The sequence below is a fragment of the Eptatretus burgeri genome, chromosome 8 (assembly GCF_056783735.1).
Source record: "Eptatretus burgeri isolate ZD-2024b chromosome 8, Ebu_testis_v1, whole genome shotgun sequence".
In the NCBI taxonomy this organism is placed as follows: Eukaryota; Metazoa; Chordata; class Myxini; order Myxiniformes; family Myxinidae; genus Eptatretus; species Eptatretus burgeri.
Genome location: NC_140968.1, coordinates 77235301 through 77255214, shown reverse-complemented (window position 1 = coordinate 77255214; position 19914 = coordinate 77235301). Strand labels below are relative to the sequence as shown.

The window sequence follows — 19914 nt, the reverse complement described above, 5'->3', positions numbered from 1 at the left end:
ACGCCAATATTTCGACCACGCGTTTAGGGTCTTTTTGTCTGATCCCAATTTACCTCATTAGCCACGCGGTCTAGCTACCGGGGAAGCCACACCCTCGGCCGGCTTTGTCCGAACCGAGTCACCGTTACCGACTCGGATCCGGCGTAACAGAGCGGGAATTACCAAAGCCGCACCGGTCCAAATAACAACTTACGGCACAATTGGCCTCCCTAATTCTCAAGCCCGAACCATACTGGGTCAGTGAAAGAAAACACAGACAACGAACTGGAACATTTAACAGTTATTTATTTACAATGTAAGAGGGAGGGAAACACAGAGCAGACTTTACCACGAATATAGATATAGGCAAATGTACAATGGCAATCACTTAAACAATTTCTACTTATATTATCAGACTGGCCACAGACACGCACACCCAAAAAGAAATGGACCTTGTGGGTCTTTATTCGGCCCTTCAGCGAGGGATGGAAGGCGAGCTGAGGGTCAGAGTCTGGCCGGGTACCTGGCCGCCTCATGCGGTTTTACCGACTTGCACTTGTTGAGCTCGGAGTCCGTGGACGGCAACGGGGATCCCCAGCTCAAGCGCTCCAACACAACCCACCACGGTGGGACTCAAACCCACAACCCAGAATCCAACAAGCGCAACCAGGATCCCACGAACGATCCACCTCTCCACGAATGACGATAGAGGACACGAGCACCACAAAACACCTCCGCCAGGACCACCAACACAACCACCGACCACCAAGGAACCCCAAAAAGACCGCCGCTGAGACAGCTCACCAGCTTTCTTATCCCTCTCCCGGGCGGGTGGAGGGATCCGCTCTGAGGTAACTCTCCTCGGGTTGGTCAGGGGGCGTCGGGCGATCGGTGTCCTCCCCTCATTGGACGAGGCGAACATTCCATCTGGCTGGGGCGGCCCTGAGGTGATCTCACCCCCGATTGGACGAGGGGAACATTCCATCTTGCTGGGGCGGAGTCGGCCCTGAGGTGATCTCACCCCCGATTGGACAAGGGGAACATTCCATCTTGCTGGGGCGGAGTCGGCACTGAGGTGATCTCACCGCCGCCTATGTCAGTGGCCTCGAACACGTGCGTAATGGCGCTGAAGGAGTGGAGGGGGATTTAATGCAGAAGACCAACTAGAAATAAACTCGCAGCGTACACATGAAATTCCCATTAGACATTGGGGAGAGATTCTAACTATCCACGTACACTTAACGAAATAACTAACTTTGGGTCAACTGTATCTGTGAAGGCGAATGGTTTCCAGATTCGTAACAATATATCGCTCTGCTCATAATTTCTGTATCACTTCCTAATCTTTGGAGAAACCTTGAAAACATTACCTCACAACAGTTGCTTTTAACCACTTACCCAATATCCTGTATCAGTTTTTCAAAACATCAGAGTAAACTTTCCCGAAATAATTTGCTGTGAGGTGTGCCACAACCAACTTCTTCCTGCTGTGACCTGATATGATGTCTTTTAGCCTTCCTTCAACGTCCCTAACTCCTGCTACTCTAAAACTGAAGAGATCTCTACGTCTATGATCCTCATTACAATCACTAGACCTCATTCCTACCAAGCTCTATTGCTGCACTCTCACCACTGCCTACACTCACTACAGCCTAAACACTACTTGCATTCACTGCACAGGCACCGCTGCCTGCACCCTCAATGCTGCCTGCACTTGCACCCTCAACTGCCTGCAAGCGCTGCACTCCCCACTGCCTGCACCCTCAAGTCACCATCAATGCTGCCACCATTGCCTGCACTTGGTGCACCCTCACCATTGCCTGCACCCATTGCACCCTCACCACTGCCAGCATCCACTGCACCCTCACCATGACTTGCACTCATTGCACCCTCAGCAATGTCTGTACTTGCTGCAACCTCACCACTGGCTGTACTCACTACACCCACACCATTGCCAATATCCTCAGCAAACTCACTCCACAACCATAACAACTTTAATCTCCAAATTTTCCACATTCTGTTACTTTCTCCAAATTGTCTTCGTTCTTTCAACCTTGTAATAACTATCCTTAAGTGGGCTATTTCCTCACACTCCCCACAACAGTAAGTACCCTCCGTTTCCTCTTTCCGTGATGTGGCCCACATTAAGCATCTGTCAGACTGATCTACTCCTCTTCCCTTCTCCTTTGCTGTCTATTATCATTTTTCTCAACCACACCGTTAAAGTCCCAACTGAATTAACAGCTATATTTGGAGCGCCAAACCCAGTAGGCCTCAACCTGCAAGTTCCAATAAAACCAACACAAATACCTGCTTAACTGCTCCGAACACAACTGAAACCATCAGGTCAGGTCAAGTCAGGAATGGGAACATGTGCCAGAGCAGCGGGTCGCTGCGTCCATTTTCCGCCGGTACTCCAGGGGCTTCCATTTGGCCATCCCCCAGGCAGATGCTTAGTCGATCACCATCTTCTTGAGATGCTGATCAATCTGCTACAACCACGAGGCACATGGTCGGTCCATTGGCCTTCTCCACCCACAAGGCTCCCTCGCTGAGAGAATCTGGTGAGCAGGGTCAGCATCAGGAAAATGAGCCACATGCCCATACAGCTGCAGCTGACGCTCACGGACTAGGCAGGTAACAAATCTCATTTGAGTCTTTCTCAGCAATCGCTCGTTGGAACACAAAGTCTGACGAGTGATGGCCAAGGATTCTCCAAAGAGACCTGGTACCAAAGGAATCAAGTCCCCCTCTCAGATCCCTGGTCAGAGTCCAAGTCTCACATCTGTGGAGCAAGACTGGAAGTACAAAGGACCTGAAGACTTGGAATTTCATCCTCCTGCACAGGTACTGACAGCACCACACCCCATGATCCAGTGAATCCAAGACTCCCCAGGACTGACACAGACATCTATTGACCTCTGGCTCACAGCCAGCAGAGACAAGAATTTCACTGCCAAGGTAAGTGAATCTCTCTGTGACCTCAACATCCTCACCACAAATTGGTACAGGCAAGATAGCAGCATCCAAGATGTCACTGAAAGACTTAATCTTAGTTTTGACCCAGTAAACCCGTAATCCCAGCGGCTCTGACTCCGAATCAGCACTTTGAGGGCCCCCACAAGGATATCCAGAGTCTCTGCAAAGATGACCTGCAAAATTACCATCATCTGCGAAATCAAGGTCAGAGATCTTGACATTCTCAAACGATGCTCCGCAGCTTGATATCTCCGACATCCTCCCCAGAATCCAGTCCATACAAGCAAGAAAATGTGTGGGGGCCAGTACACACCCCTGATGAACTCCAGTAACAATTGGAAATATGTCAGAGATGGTATCACCACCTCTCACAGCACTCTCTGTACCAGAGTGTCGTTCATACATCAGATTGATCAGTTTGGGTGGCACCCCACAGAGACCAAGAATCCTCCAGAGGGCATCCCGATTCACTGAATCTAATTCTTTGCAGAAAACAACATAGGCTGCACGCAGCCCCTGCCATCTTCCATTTGATTTGAATTTCTTTTAATCCCATCCTAAATTCAATTGAATAATTAATAATAAGAAGAAAACGTCATCGGTCAGGGTCAGGTGCCCAATCGAAGCAGGTTTGCATCAAAGCGGGATGTCTTGGTACCCGGTCATCACTGCCAGCAGTTATAAAGTGGCAGTTCTAATTATGTCTCATTAATTACGTAACACCAGTACACAAAAGGCACACAAAATACACCACACAAAATGCACCACTGAAACACCATTCAAAACGAGTCCTGGTGAGGGTCTGCAATCTCTGATTGCTCTTTTTCTTGTTTGAAAAACATTGACTTGTACATTGACTCATTAGGTTGTTGGTCAATTAGGTCAATACAAAAACGGATGTACATTGACTCAAATGAATTCGAGTGTAACCTTGCATCATGTGTCGAGACGTGAAACTCGTTGAGATGGGATTGCATCCATGAGGCAACACCTGAAACCCAAACATGTATGCAGCCTTTGGTGGACGCAAGCAAACTATCCTTCAAATAAATTGACTTTGAAGGTCACGATGAAGGAGACGCTTTGAGGAGGTTTGGCCTTATGTGTAAGTGACATCGTCATGAGTTGGCAGCTGTAGAAACAAACATGACGTTTGTTAAGGGAGAGGGACATTCCCAGGTTTGATGAGATGTTTCTAAATTTGATGGCTTCACGTTGGTATATCTCGTATTACTCATCACATTGTTTAATAATAGCACAAAGTGATTTATCTATATCGTTAAACATATTCTCTCTCCTTTGTCTCAGTATATTTCTTACTCTTCACAACCGTGTCATCCCCCCCCCACACCCCCACCCCTTTCAACTAATATTTTGGTGTCAAGGAATGGGATAAAGATGTTTCTTGGTTCCTATAATGGTTGTGGTGGTTAGGAATGGGATGAAGAGGCTTATTTTTATCCATAATTGTTTTAGTAGTAAAGAATGTGATTAAAAGGTTGCTAGATAATGGGGGTGAGCTGGCAGGATGACACAAAGCTACGCATAGCCTGGGGTCGAATCCAGACCCAGCTACAAATTGTCGTCCTGGTTTTTTCACAGGCAGGGTCATTCATCAATTGTGTGCTGTCCCTCGGATGGATGTTAAATTGGTAGTATTGGGCCAGCATTACCTGGTGGAGGTTGAAGATCCCACGGGATTTTTCGGGAAGAGTAGGCGAGTGATTGTCGGCACCATGAAACAAATGCCTGCCATAACTAGGGTCGGAAAAGCAATGGCAAACCACCCAGTGCAGCCCTTGTTCAGGAAGCTGCTTCGACAGAACTGATGCTCCGTGAAGAGAGAGAAAGAGAGAGAAAGAGAGAGAAAGAGAGAGAAAGAGAGAGAAAGAGAGAGAAAGAGAGAGAAAGAGAGAGAAAGAGAGAGAAAGAGAGAGAAAGAGAGAGAAAGAGAGAGAAAGAGAGAGAAAGAGAGAGAAAGAGAGAGAGAGAGCGAGAGAGAGCGAGAGAGAGCGACAGAGAGCGAGAGAGAAAGACAAAGAAAAAGAGAGAAAGAGAGACAAAGAGAGAGAAAGAGAGTGAAAGAGAGAGAAAGAGAGAGAAACAGAGAGAAAGAGAGAGAAAGAGAGAGAAAGAGAGAGAAAGAGAGAGAAAGAGAGAGAAAGAGAGAGAAAGAGAGAGAAAGAGAGAGAAAGAGAGTGAAAGAGAGAGAAAGAGAGAGAAAGAGAGAGAAAGAGAGAGAAAGAGAGAGAGAAAGAGAGAGAAAGAGAGAGAAAGAGAGAGAAAGAGAGAGAAAGAGAGAGAAAGAGAGAGAAAGAGAGAGAAAGAGAGAGAAAGAGAGAGAAAGAGAGAGAAAGAGAGAGAAAGAGAGAGAAAGAGAGAGAGAGAGAGAGAGAAAGAGAGGAGAGAGGAGAGAGGAGAGAGGAGAGAGGAGAGAGGAGAGAGGAGAGAGAGAGAGAGAGAGAGAGAGAGAGAGAGAGAGAGAGAGAGAGAGAATGGGGGTGGTTGTGGTGGTTGGTGGTGAGTCAACTAAGACGTTGCTCGGTCCTACTTAGTCAGCGAAGACGGAATAGGCCAATTATGGATTCCAACACCAGCTTGTCAGTAATATTACATCATAATTAATTATAAAGGAGAGTATAACAAAATGGCAAAAAGGGCAGTTGAGAATCCTTAGGTTATGTGTTAGGGAATGTTGTCATGTTAAACCAAAGACAATCTTACCGACTTTAATTACACGAGGATGTTATTCTGTGATGATCCAATGGAACTTGATAAGATAATTATTTTCTTGATTAAGTTCGTGGCTCTCTTTCACGAGCTTCATCAAGTATAAAAATATATATTTTTATGCAACCCAACACCTCCAATCCTTTCCCCCTCTCTCCTCCAAAATGAAATAAGTATGTATATCAAAAATGAAAATATTTACCAGATTTTTTGTGGGTTTATTGCCCCGTGGGATATTATTCAGGAAAGCAGTTCACGGTCGCGAACGCACAATCATGCTGAGGTTGTACAATATGATCGTTTGTTCATGAGGACAAAGGAGGCACCACATTCTTTTTAAAGAACATTTTCCTTTAAAACAATATCGTTTTGGTGTGAACAACTGCCAACTTCCAGTGCCCTCGATCAGGCATTGTGGCAAGTAGTTGCAGGTCTTGAAGCTCAGGAGGATCAATGGCATCTGAGTTTGGCCTGAGAGCAGACTTATGACAGAAAGACGAAGAAGAAGAAGAAGAAGTTTTGTCTTTTTATAATACAACATTAATAATAGATATAAGGTTGCCTCTGGAAAATGAGTGTGGATGGTAGTGGCTGGTCGGGGAGAGAGGTGGGGGAAGTTTAGGGGGTTTTTAATGCCTGAATAATTCATTTTATTCCTAAACAAGACGATTCAGTTGATGGAACACATTATAAAAATAAAAAAAAATTACTATTATATTTACAGAGGTCATATGGAATGTAAACCCTTGTGTTGAATGGTAAACAAACGGAAAATATATCATATATTATTATGATGGAGGCTTAACAGGTACGATATATGGAATAGATATGATGATAGTTATCTGATAAACAGAATGTATTTATCAACAAATGGAAATATTTATGGGAAATGCTGAATGTATTGTAGGACTTGCACAGAAGATACATGATGTGGATTATTTATATCTGTGGGATTGTTTTTATAGGGAATGTATTATCAGTATATGACATGAAATAATAATAATAATAATAATATTATATTGTAAGATTATTATGGTTGCAAATATAGCGCATGTTTGCTTGGATTGCACATCGTTGTAGATCTAGCACAGGGGTTATGGAGGGGGGAGAGAGAGTGGGGGTGGGTGAGAGGAGGGAGTGGTCCTAAACACACAGGGTTGCTAGGTAACCGTTTTATTATTAGCTCGAGTCGTGAGTGCGGAGGACTATGTTTAACCTAAAGACCGCCCACGTTCAGCCTCCGCGGGAATTTAATCCAAGAGGGAGGAGCGAGAATGGACCTGAAAGCCAATAAATAGTGGGAAGTTGTGTTTTGGCCACACAGTCGTGAAGGAGGCAACCTTACTTTATCGTGCTCACCTTCCAGAAACGGTCTCTGTTTTCGCTGGTCTTACGGTGTTTGGTGTGTACGAAATGCGGGGACTCGGGTAAGTACGATGATTACCATGCGGTGTACGAAAAAAAAAATGCAGAGTTTTTCTTCAAGGTAAAGGTGTTCGGGTAATATGAGGGCCGTGACCGTGATCTCCGTTACGATGTGTATTGACAGAGAGAGCAAGATGGCTGGAGAGGGTCGACGCCGCGGGAGTACACCACTCCCTGTGGCGCACCAGCGCATGCCGCGAGGATCCAGGGGTATCCCGGTGATCCCCCTGCCACCGGTGGCGAGAATCCCTGACGTAGAACACCGTGGCAGTTGCTGCTCCTCTGAATCTGCAGACTCTGCCATCTCAACGACCAGCGAGACCCGTCGGGTCATTCTCCTCGGGGCTCCCGGTGTTGGCAAATCCAGCTTGGCGAGCGGATTTGGAGCAGAAGAGCAGGGTTTCGGGGTTGAACCAGAGCCCAGAGCTGGTACGGAATAGGACTACTCAACTGCTAAATATATAACGGAAAAGATGATCATTACCAAGTCGGTGATCGTGATATTTTTGGTGTCGATGACGTCAAATCATGACGTTTATTGTCGAACACGTGACTCTTATCCTCATCCATGCCTATGATTTCCTCTTCCCGCCCTTACGATACACAAGACGACACCTACGAAAGGTCCCTTGTTGTCGATGATGAAGAGATGACCCTTCTAGTCTTGGACACGTGGCAACAAGTATGTTCTTTACTTTCCTCTCGGCAATTTTGTTTGGCTTACATCTGACGTCATACTTTTTTCCGACATCTGCAAAGCTCGGTGAAGATTAAATTGTCTTTGAAATATAATGATGTAGAACACAGTGATGCAACTTGCCGGTGCGACGGTAACGATAAATGGTGAGCAACATCATAACTGAAACCAATATAAACCGATAACTCTGACCTCACTTTCAGCACCATCTACATATTATGTATGCAAGACGGAAGTTTCGGGAGTGGACGTGGACGTGGGTGTGGGTGTGGGTCTCTCTGTCTCTGTCTATATCGAGTGCAGCCTGTGGCTGCTGGTTGCATCATTGGTTGGGATGCGGCTATGCCGCCGATGCTGTTACCAGTACACTTACCAGTACACCGATGCTCATTTTGCCAGTCCCCCTTACCAGTTCACTGGTGCTCATTTTGCCGACCTCGGAAGGATAACAGGCTGAGTCAACCTCCTGGTGTATTTAATTCAGCCGCCGCTTGAACTCAGGACCCTCGGATCCAACGCCGCCACCCTAACCACTAATCCAACACCAGGCTGACGTGGGGGTGATAAGGGGTTAGTGTGGCCACTTACGAAATAACGGGTGTACATTCTAAGCTGGGCTTACACACGTGGAAGGACCAACAAATGCTGCGTCCCTTGCTGGTTGATCACCATCTGACAATAATGATCAGTCACAAAGCCAAGGTTCATTTACAAAAGCATGAGTCCCAACCAATTGAGTTGCAGCCTCGTTCGTGGGACTTGGGGAAAGCAGAAAGCAATTTCCAAATGCAACGTTACAGAATGGCATTAAATTTACAAGATGGCAGTGGTTTGTCTTCGCAACTGGGTAATTAAATAACTAGTGCAATTGCACTTCTGCCATTAACTACTGGACCATGAGCCTGCACGAGATGGATTCTTCAGTACCCTTGTTGCAGTTGTTGTATCCAAATGGAATAAAATGGTTGGAGTTCCCTGAGCCTTGGCCATTTTTTGCTCATTGCTTGCAATTTTCTGATAGGCTGTGACATCACGAAAGTGCTCCATGTAGTGTGGCTTTCTTTGTCTTCTGCATTTTATGTTTCGTTTCAATTAAATGTGATGGTGCAAGGTCACTGTCACGAGGGATGCTTAAAAATATAAGTAGTGGGTTCCAAGGTCCGCGTGAGGGCTGCTTCACTGTGATCATCTCACCAAGCGGTGATAGAACATTTTATTTTTAGCGATGGTTCAATCATCCACTCACTCTTTCACATGGAATTTCCCTTTTCCTTTCGAGGTAGGTCCCTGCCATCTTCTCACACCTTCTTCCTTTCTCGCACAACCCTGTCCCTCAGGATTCCAGCCAAAGGGTCCAGGAACAGAACCTGCTCTGCGGAGATGTGTTCCTTGTCGTGTACTCCGTTACTGAGCCGGCAAGCCTGCACACTGCCGTGAAACTAATCCGTACCCTGCGTACCACAAGGCTGGGAGAGCGCGTGCCAACGATCCTCGTGGGCAATAAGAGTGACCTCGTCCGGGCACGAGGTGTCTCATTCGATGGTGAGTTTCTCCTCTCGAAGTTATTATTCCATTTTAATCGATGATTTTCTTTGTTCACTTTCAGCGAATTGTCCAGTTGATTTGATGTACTTAACTGTCTTAGCTCACCAAGTTCGATAATGTATGCCAATCGGTAAAATATACAACACATTGTTTCCCAAACCGAGTTGGAAATTTGAACTATGCAACTTTCTCTTGATGATGCTATTCGTGAAAAAAAGTCAGGATTTTTTTTTAGCTTTTAGCTTGTGGAAAAGTGGAAAAAAAAAAAGTGGAAAAAGCTTTTAGTTTCACTTTCTTACAAAATCCTACAAATTTGAAAATCCAGATGTGGACTCTTATGAACAAATATAATCTCCGGAATGGTTACAGATAGGGCGAATCAAGCAATCTGGAGACTCATTTAGTTCCGTTACCCACATCCTGTCATCTTCGTGTTTCACAGGCAGGGCAAGGCGCCCATCCCTCCGATAAACGTTAAACTGGGTGTCCCATCTGCCAGCATTTAGTTGGTGGATGTTAAAGATCCCACACTGTCCTCCACAAAGAGGAGGAGAGTTATCACAGACACCCTGGAACAAATTACAAATCTCTGCCGTGACGACATTTGTTGGGAAGGCAATGGCAAACCACCTGGTGTAATCCTTTAGTGAGGCTGCTTTGGCAGCTATGAGTGTGCCTGCAGGACATGTATCAGAATTAGATTAAAACCACATCCTGACTTAATCTGTGCTATTTAAAAGAGCTGTGTCTGTGTGTTTGTGTTGCCATTTTTCTCAGAAATGACCTTACGGATCTTCGTAAAACTTAAAGAGGTTCATAAATGAATGCTGGGATGTGTTTTCGGCAAAAAAAAAGTTTGAATATATATATATATATATATATATATTTTTTTTTTTTTTTTAATCACTTCATAGTGCACACGCCTTTTTAGCTATGTGAAAGGTAATATTAAATGATCCCAGATTACATTCCTTAGTGGGTGTAGGGAAGTGTTTTAGGTTCCCCACAATAAAATAGAAAAAAAAATTGATTTCTTCAAAATGCGAGTGCTGTATAAAACCCTGCGAGTGCTGTATAAAATGTATCTTTTATTTTAATTGCAGAGGGCCGCACCTGCGCGGCCGAGCACGGGTGCAAGTTCATTGAGACGTCAGCAGCACTGGGACACAACAGCGAGGAGCTCCTTGTTGGCATCGTGCGCCAGATCCGTCTTCTTGGAGAAGGGGCAGGACCTGGGGGCAGACACCGCCATCGACGAAGCCTAACCGAAAAGGCCTGCAGGCTCCTGGGTCGCTTCCTCGGAGCCAACTCTCAGCTTGAGCTCAGGGCCAGGTCTATTTCCTGTCATGACCTCTCTGTTCCCTGAGCTCCAATGCACCATACACCATTAACTTATTGGGGACTTGTTTCACTTATTATAGGTGGTGTTTTTTTCTGTTGATTGTTGAGCATTTTTATTTTGTGAGTGAAGATGATCAGAAAAGAAAATCTTTGAGTCAGTCATTTCCAGAATATTTTCACGTTTATAGCCACTGTATTTCATACCTATGGATATTCCTGCACATGCTCTGATTCCTCTACGGTGGATACAGTCAGTATTCCTCCTTTTTAATAAAAAGAAAAATCACCACGTGTTACGAGACGGTAATATTGCAAAGATATTACCAAGGTTCAGGAGGTAAAATGCCTCTATATGAGCATCTGCGGAACTTCTTGCAGCTTCAATGTAGCTCGGAATGGAGCCTGAGCTGCTGTGGTCACAGGAAAACCGACCGAATGGTTTAAGGTTAACCTGATTTGGTTTGGCTCCTTGTCTTAAGCACATGCAAAATAGTTTTCAGTAAAAAATGGCTTTGACTGCCAAACAAATGGCAATTGTGTCATCCTCGATTCTCCTTTCGAACCTCCAGTAGAAGGACCAGGAGGGATGGTGGTAAAACGGATTGCACAGGAGGTTGGAGTCGTTGGTTTGATGGAAGCTCATTGCAGAAACTGAGAATGGAACTTTCCGTTTGATTAATTATTTCACCCCCCCCCCCCCCCAAGTTAAAATGTAAAGTTTTTTTTTTTTTTTTTTTTTTTTAAATAAAAAAAACTGAATATACGAATATGAAACGATTCAACATCCTTTTTCTCCAAGGAGCCGGTGTCCATATATAGTTTCCACTGCTTACTATTCATAATGCATTGGAAAAGATACTGGACTGGAGGAGTGGAGCTGTATAAGCCCAAAAAAACCTGATTTACATGAGCTAGTTTTTTTTTTATGATGTTATAGTCATTTTCTCTAATAAAATACACGTTGAGGGAAATCCTGTGTTTGTTTGCATGTACTTTGCAGATAAAACCATTCCAGACTCCTTAAAGCGGAGGTTTGCTCTGCTGTGGAAAAAAACAAAAACGCATAAATTGGAAAATGTTTCTTTGCTTAAAGGGGAAACTGATAAGTTGAAGACTTCATGGAATGCAAAAATGTGATGAGTGCATATTTATATGGCTTCCTGAATAGAAGCCTCGATGGGACTGACTTAAACTTCAGTCAAGGAAAAAAAACAAACAAATGTCTGTGCCCAAAATACAAACACAATTAGTATATATACTGGACTTAAGAGACCAGGCTGCAAATATTTGACAGCTGATCCAGTACTATACATATATATATATATATATATACACACACACACACACACACACACACACACACACACACACACACACACACACACACACACACACACACACACACACCTCCAGCCGAAGAAGCTGCATAAAGCAACCCAAGAAGGCTGAAACAAGGTAAGCTCTTTGCTGTTTCAAACCCTTCCCAGAGTTCCTCCACAACTATAAAGATGTTCACACAAAGTACACATATGAGAATCCCAATACTACACACCCTCTTAGCTACCGGACCAGTTTCATCATTTATTGGTGAATCATCAGCGAGAGCGCAGACAGCAATGCATACTTTGTGTGAACATCTTTATAGTTGTGGAGAACTACTATGGTTGGTGGTCAGATATCGACAAGGCGATATATCAATGCCTCCGTTCCACAAGGCAAGGATCAATCCGAGGACTCTGCTTCTTCCATGTGGATTGAGAAAAGGAGCAATTCACCTCATTACATTCATTCGTTTTCCAGCAACTGACTCCAATTGGCTGCTAAATGACACATTTCTGGTGAATCGTACTCCCAATATATCAAGATATTCTACCTCTTGGAGTTCCATTAATCCCATCCTTAGCACTTCACTGGCACCCGAGAGTTTCCGTTTTTAGCTCGCCTGTTCGAAGAACAGAGAGCTATAGCGATACCCCCGGCGTGAGCGTGAGCGTGAAAATGTTAAAGTTTTTGGTGCAAGTTATTTAGAAGCTTGCCATTCATTTAATATGTGTACTAGGATGCTGATATTTGGCATGGAGGTTCCTTTGGGGTATACTATTGGTGTAGTGAAGTTGAAATTAACAAATGATTTTAATTTTTTTTTAAAAATTCAACCTAAGTTGGTGTCAAAGCCACCCAATACTCACCTGTTTATACTAGATGCTTGCCATTCATTTAATATGTGTACTAGTTTACTGATTACAATATACAAATACATATATTGCTTTAAAATTATTTGGATCAGACTTCACTGCAATGCTTTATAAAAAAAATATTATTAGACTAGTCTTTTAAAAACGATAAATGTATAAACAGGCAAGCATTGAGTGGCTTTGACACCAACTCTCTGGTTTTACTTATAGTCATGGATTTGCATTTCGCTGCAGCAAACAGAACTTTGAACCTCAATCCCCATTGGCTGATGCATTTAAGGTCCTCGATGAGTGATGAAACATATTAACTCATGTCATCTGCTCTCTTGATACAGAAAACTGTGCTATCATCTGCATAGACATATCCTATTTGTTCGGCCTTCGGTCATGTCATCATTGAAACCCAGAAAGAGGGTCGGTCCGAGGATTGATCATTGCCTTGTGGAATGGAGGCATTGATATATCGCCTTGTCGATATCTGACCACCAACCATAGTCTGCATTTTTCCCTTGCAGAGATAGCTCTCAATCCAGAGAAGCAACAGTCCTTTTATACCTCTTGCTTTCAGCTTTTCCAGTAGTCCTTGAAGCCAAACTTCCTCAAATGCTCCTTTCATGTCCAATGCAATCACCTTAGCCTCATACCTGTTGTTAAGGCATGCATGACACTGGTAACAGGTATGTTAGGAGATCTGCTGCTGAGTGACCTGAGCTAATTCCAAATTAGCAACAATTTATCAGACAACATTTAAAGAAGTACTTTCGCAGTTCATAATTACCAGCTCTTTCCATCACTTTACTGATGATTGGTAGTAGGCTTACTGGGTGGTAGTTTTCTACATCTGACCTGGAGTTCTTATGGATGGGCACGACATTGACAATCTTACACGCTTCAAGGAACTTTTCTCTGGAAAAGTAGAAGTAGTGAAACAGCTTAGCCAAGGGGACAGCAAGTACAGCATGACATTCTTTCAAGACTCTGTTTCCAATTCCATCTGGGTCACTGGCTTTCCTGACATCCAATTTCTTCAGCCTTTGCCTGATATCTCTTAGCTGGAAGTTTATGCCTGGTCACTCTGATCAAGTCTTGGGTGTGAGAGGAGGTGGTTCTAACTCTGCATTATCCAGAGTAGACTTGTTGGCAAAGTGCTCACAGAGTATTTCAGCTTTGTCCTAATTCGTTGTGTAAGTTTGGCTTTCTCTTTGTAGCATTGGTATGCTTGCATGACCTCCATGGCCCTGTATCCTCTTCACTGCACACCATTCTCTCAACTTTGATATTGATGTCAGTTTCAATCATGGACTTTGGAAGTGCCAAAGAGAGAGGGGGCTTCCTGTTCCACCACTTTCAGTGTGCTGTGAGCCGATGCAAGCTTATGCTGTGTCTCACTGCAACAGGTTTGCTGACCAGCTGTTATCGCACTCTCTGACATATTTATCTGCCATGTGACATTCCTCTGTAAACCAGGGTACACCAGTTGGTCTGACAGTCACATCTCTATGAGGAATACGTTTCTCCATAACCCTGTGTATGATCTGCTGGACATTTTCTGCTGCAGCATCAGGATCACTTGGCTGGAGAGCACCATCCCAGTTGCTGTCATTGAGGTGTTGATGCAGTGCAGAGCAAATGGCTTTCTGGAAGTCCCATAGCTGCTGACTGTATGGTTTGTCTATCACTGGAGATTTTTTTGAACAAGACCTCTTCAGCCATGTGATCCGAGGTGCCAGTCTGGGCTATACCAGTGGTGCTGAAGTCGGATGGAGAGTCCACAGCTTCCAGATATAGTGTATTTCTATTTCTAGTTGGCCTCTTAAATAATCGCACCAGTCTGTTGGTAAAGCAAAAGTTTTTGCAAGCTGTACCAGCTTGATCTGGAGGAGATCTACTTCCGAACGATTCTGTCTTTTGCCCATTAAAGATGCCTACAAGAAGGGTGTGTTGAGCATCTGTTGCCATGATCACGTTGTCTCGCTCTTCAGGGAGATAGTTGATAAGACGACAGTCAGAGCCAGGAAGTGAGCCGGGTCTGTACACAAGGCGTATAAGATTTCCATCTTTGGTTTTTACCGTGACCCACACAAATTCTAGGCTCTATGGTTCCACGTAATTGTGTCGCTGAACCTGCAAGGAATCTTTAAACCATGTTATGAGACCACCCCACCCATCACATTCGTCATGTCTAATAGGCGGCTGCTGGTAGCCAGGTAGGGGAATGTTTGAATCGGTAACATCGTCATTTAAGAGAGACTCAGTGACAAGGATAATATCTGCTTTACTGTGATCCACAAGCTGAAATAGGACGTACAGTATCTATCGTGACTGCCAAAGTAGAGCAATTTGTTGAAGTGTATATTGTGAGAAAGGTAATGGTGATTGGTCTGCCAGTAACCCTCTTCTTGTTAAAATCCAAGGTCACTGCTCACCTCCCCTCATTTGTTCCTATTTTCTCTCACCTGTGGAACCAACTTCCCCAGTCTGTTCAGTCCCATTCTTCCCTCCAGGGCTTCAAGCCAGCTGCTCATCACTACCTCATCACCCATCATCCATACTCATGATCTCTTATATCCAAAATGTCCCATTCCCAAGCACTCCCTTTTTCCAGGTTATTGTGATTTTCCCCTTACCTCACCTATTAGCGTTTGTTCGTTGCCATTCAGCTTGTGTTCAGCTTGTTCACCCCCATGTGCCCTTCTCCCCTCCCCTTAATCTCACTCCCACTTCTACTCTGCTGTTAGTGTTTCCTCCTTTCCATTTTGCTTAATTCAATTCTGCTCCAGCTCTTCCATAAGCCTCGATCATGTGTACAATTTTTTTTTTTTTGTAGCAGCCCTCGATGAATTCAAGCTCACTGTCGATGTTGTCAGACTGGCCTTCATAATGCATGGCTCGGGAAACAAATGTGGTCCAGGATTATATATTTGTAAATCACACAACCTATGACTGCCACGTTTTTGCTGGATGACGAGTCAGAGAAATATCACTTCAAGAGGAGAAAGCCCAGGTGTCCAATTATTATGGGAGCATGAGAATCATCCAACGAACGCATCTACCAATGACTAACAGTGTGAAGTTATAAAAGATTCATCTGATTTGATAAAAACGATGAAGGTTATGTGCAAAAAGTACATTTGAGAGGGAATAGAAAAGTTTATGTGTAACAAGTACAACTTGCATTTATCATGCAGGTTAAATGTCTAACAAGCCTTGGCAAGCTTATTGAACAGGTATTTTGCTTCAACATTTACACAAGAACAGTCAGGAGAATTGCCAATAGCTGAGAGTATCTATCAAGGAGGTGAGGGAGTGCATTTACAGAATTTACAATAGTGAAATGAAAGGAAACAGGCTTACCTTTACCTCACGATAATACAGTTATTGTCAGCTTTCGTCGAGATTATGTCACCAACAAACCCGGCGACATAATATAAGTAAGCGTCCACACTCTTGAAGGTTTTCAGGCTGGCTTGAGTGGAAGGACTCGGCGTTTCTACAAGGTCAACATAGATGGTCAGGGAAAACGACTTGAGGCCAAAATTTCCTTTCTGTTGTCCATTTATCCTTTGAAATAATATAAATACCATCACCAAGACCACACAGCTTCAGTTTTTCGCAGTACCTAATCACGTAATCCATGGAAATAGGCCAGAAGTTCGCGTGACACGTGCGTGCTCGCCATGATTTTTTTTTTTGCCACTCAATATGGCGGAGCCTTACCTTCCGCTGTGACGTCACTCATTTAGTGCATAGGGTCAATACTTATATCGGGGAAGGAGTCACGTGACCTCTCAAATGCGTTAACCATTTAAAAAAACTGGACCTAGTACAACCCGAACTTACTGCTCATCGAACAACATAACTCTCAAGGGTGAAAGAAGATTTTGTAGAAAAAAAGGGTTACCACTTAGCTAACTTCACCAAATATACACCTCCCAATATCCACCCGATAGTTTAAAAGCAGCAAGTCAACATAGTAATTTGATTTTTCATCGTACATGTTTGATTAATTTAATCAGAGATGTCTCACCTCAAATGCGCAATTTTTTGGAGTGTGTATTATTGTTAGAAAAGGGAATTCGATGTAAAAACTCAGTGAGGAGCAATCATAATGGGTGGAGCCGGTAACCTTGGCAACCGTTAATTTTTTGATTTCCAAATGGTTTCTGGTCACCATCACAGAGCTATTCAATCACAGGTGAGATATTTTCATTTCTTGAGGTGAGAAAAAAAAGACCCTGTGAAGACCCTTCACGCCCATTTACACCCTTTAGAGACATATAGACCTTCTTTCGACCCTTTCAACACTTTTTCAGACCTATAGACCTTTTATGACCCTTTGGACAATTTCAGACCACTTGGACCCCTTTTGCTCTTTCGCCTTTTAGACCCCTTTAGACATTTAGACCCATTTAAGACCCTTTAAACACTTGAGACCCCTTTGTGACCCTTAAAACACTCTAACCCCCTTTTTGACCTTTTAAGACCCTTAAGCCACTCTTGGCCCTTCTACACCCTTTAGAAAATGTTTTTTTTTTTAATCATTTTTGACAATCTTTTTCATGCACCATTTGCATTGCATCACAAGTTGCAATGACGAATCAAAACTGATGCTGAAAAGTGAAGCGACTGATCTATGGATCATCGAATGGGAAAACAGAATGAAATACTGAATGGAAATTGTCGAAAGCAAAGCTATGGGGAGTATAGAGGGAGGGGGCAGGTTGGGGGCTGAAGAAGTGATATGGAGAAGGATATAGGAGCATGTAGGTTGGCGGTTGCCATGGAAAGAACTTTGGTGAACATCCGTCAGTTGGTAAGTCCAAAATGTGTCTAACTTAGTTTCCTAGCTGAGCTTTCATAATAACACCCTCACTCCCAAGCAGTACTTCGGAAGTACAAGCAAGGATTGGAAATTTTCGCTGGTGGAATGGAACAAGGTTGCCAAGGTTACTACCTCCACTGACTGCACTATCTGCACACTGAATATTTACACTAAATTCCCATTTCTACCAATACACACTCATTTGAGCTGATACGTTGCTCCTTTGAGGTGAGACGTCTGAACCCGTCAGTGACGGGTACCCTGCTAGTACTGTATATATTTTAGTTCATGCATTCATGGCTAAAGGGCCTTGATATCCAGTGCATATTTGATAGTCTTTTTTAATATATTTTTTAAAGATCTAAGGCTGATAGTGGAGCTGGTGTGCGTGTGCACACACGCGCGCAAACACACACACACACGCCATTGGTGACAGCGCGGATAAGGAGACAGCTTGGTCCATGAGTGGTGGTTCCTTACTGTGATTGAGCTGGATGCTTCGAGACCAGGGAGGACTCCGTTGATGGCAGCACGGATAAGGAGACAGCTTGGTCCATGAATCGTGGTTGCTTGATCTGGTGAATACAGATGCTTCAAGACTGGAGAAGGCTCCGTTCGGCCTTGGGTACTCGCGGTGGTGGCGGCCGGTGGTGGAAGCTGGAGGCACATGATACACATGCATGGGTCGTGGTTTGCACATGCATGATTGTGAGTTATGCACATGTGCATGTTGTGAACACACGTTGTACATGGCGTGTTGCACTTGTGTACACAAGGTATGCATAACATATTGTTGTGGTTCCGCCAGTTCGACACCCACGCACGACCGCTTACGGCCCAACCGCAGCCGCGCGTCCGCCGAAAACCGGAATTGTAGTCGTAGCTTCCGGACAACTTCAGAAACCGCTACGGGTGCCTTTACGCACCATAAATTGCCAATATTCTGTCCACGCGGTTTAGGGTTAATCGCAGAATCTCGATATACCTAATTATCCACGCAGACAGAAGTACCGAGAATTTATACCTCAACGGACCTTGAGCGGGGCGAGCCGTTACCGTGCCCGCACCGCGCGTGACCTGAGCGGTTATCACCTAGGTCCGTCGGACCAAATGACCACTTTTATTAGCTTTAACAGTCTGCTAATTTCCCGAACGCACCGTGGAAGTCAATGGGAGGAATGGACGGAACTAGCATGTTTACATTCAAACAATGGGGCATTCCTTTTTAGACAAGCAATCAATGGGGGAAGGGGGCATGACATGAGAAAAGCCTACAGCCGATGTGTATTCAATTATGTACAGGCATGCACTTAACCATCATTTCTACTTACAAAGACAAGGCGCCACAGAACAGACTTTCATACAAAAACCCAGAAAAGAAACGGGCCCGTGAGCCTTTATTCAAACTCGGAGCCTGGATGACCGAAGGCTCACGAGAGGCCGGGCAGGTTACCTGCCGCCCCTGGTGACGGCTCGAAGGCCTTCAGGTCTGCGACCCGTGGTGTCTCTGCCTAGCCCTCGTGTCACAACGCGCTAGTCGCTTGAGCAGCTTAAGCAGTTGTGCAAGCAGCTTAAGTGGCTGCTTGGTTCTCCTCGGTGGTCTGGCTCTCGTCGCGGCCTTTGGTCGGGCCTGGCCGGCGATGTTTTTGGAGGAGTGAACAGGTCCTTGCTCTTTGAGTTGATGCTCTTTGTGACCCGTCCACCACCTCAGTGACGTCGCTCGACCGCCTTCAGGGCCGTTCGCCCGGACCAAACTCCGCCGCTGTGCCGTCGACCGTCGTCCCAAGCGCCTCCGACTGGCTCTCCTCCCTGTGACGACGACTCTCCATGACTGGCTGCTTCTCCGCGACGACCACTCCTTCTCTCGCTTCTCCAGCTTTGACACACACAACTGGCTCTCCTCGCCCGGCGACTGCGATACCCCGACTGCGTCGAGCTCCGCCCTTTTATTGATCTGAGCCGCCCCATGAACTCTCACCCAAGGCCGGGGCTCCGCCCACTCTTCACCTCCGACCTCTCACCCCTCGAAAGCCTCGCTGGAAACCCCATGTTTGACGTCACTGGTTTATTTCGGGAAAGCTATCCTGTGATCCGAATATGGTAATCGGCGCATAATGATGGTTGGTGCGGAGGTGGCGTTGTTTGCGTAGGATGAGGAGATTATTAGAAAGACATGTTTGGTATGGGACCTTTGCCCCCCT

The 19914-nt window shown here is 44.8% G+C and overlaps 1 protein-coding gene and 1 long non-coding RNA gene across 2 annotated transcripts; one reads left to right on the top strand and one right to left on the bottom strand.

Moving 5' to 3' along the window:
• Positions 1-290: 290 nt before the first annotated feature.
• Positions 291-16607, bottom strand: LOC147022094 (uncharacterized). The gene is made up of 3 exons (XR_015061059.1): positions 16473-16607; positions 16246-16381; positions 291-1105 (listed from the first exon to the last, which is right to left on the bottom strand). It is a non-coding gene; the product is annotated as an uncharacterized LOC147022094 (long non-coding RNA).
• On the top strand, positions 6970-11667 carry LOC147022095 (GTP-binding protein RAD-like). The gene is made up of 5 exons (XM_085892675.1): positions 6970-7115; positions 7238-7542; positions 7722-7795; positions 9148-9352; positions 10459-11667. Exons 1-5 carry the CDS (start codon positions 7102-7104, stop codon positions 10719-10721), a joined length of 861 nt encoding a protein of 286 aa, XP_085748801.1. The 5' UTR covers positions 6970-7101; the 3' UTR covers positions 10722-11667.
• Positions 16608-19914: the final 3307 nt, after the last annotated feature.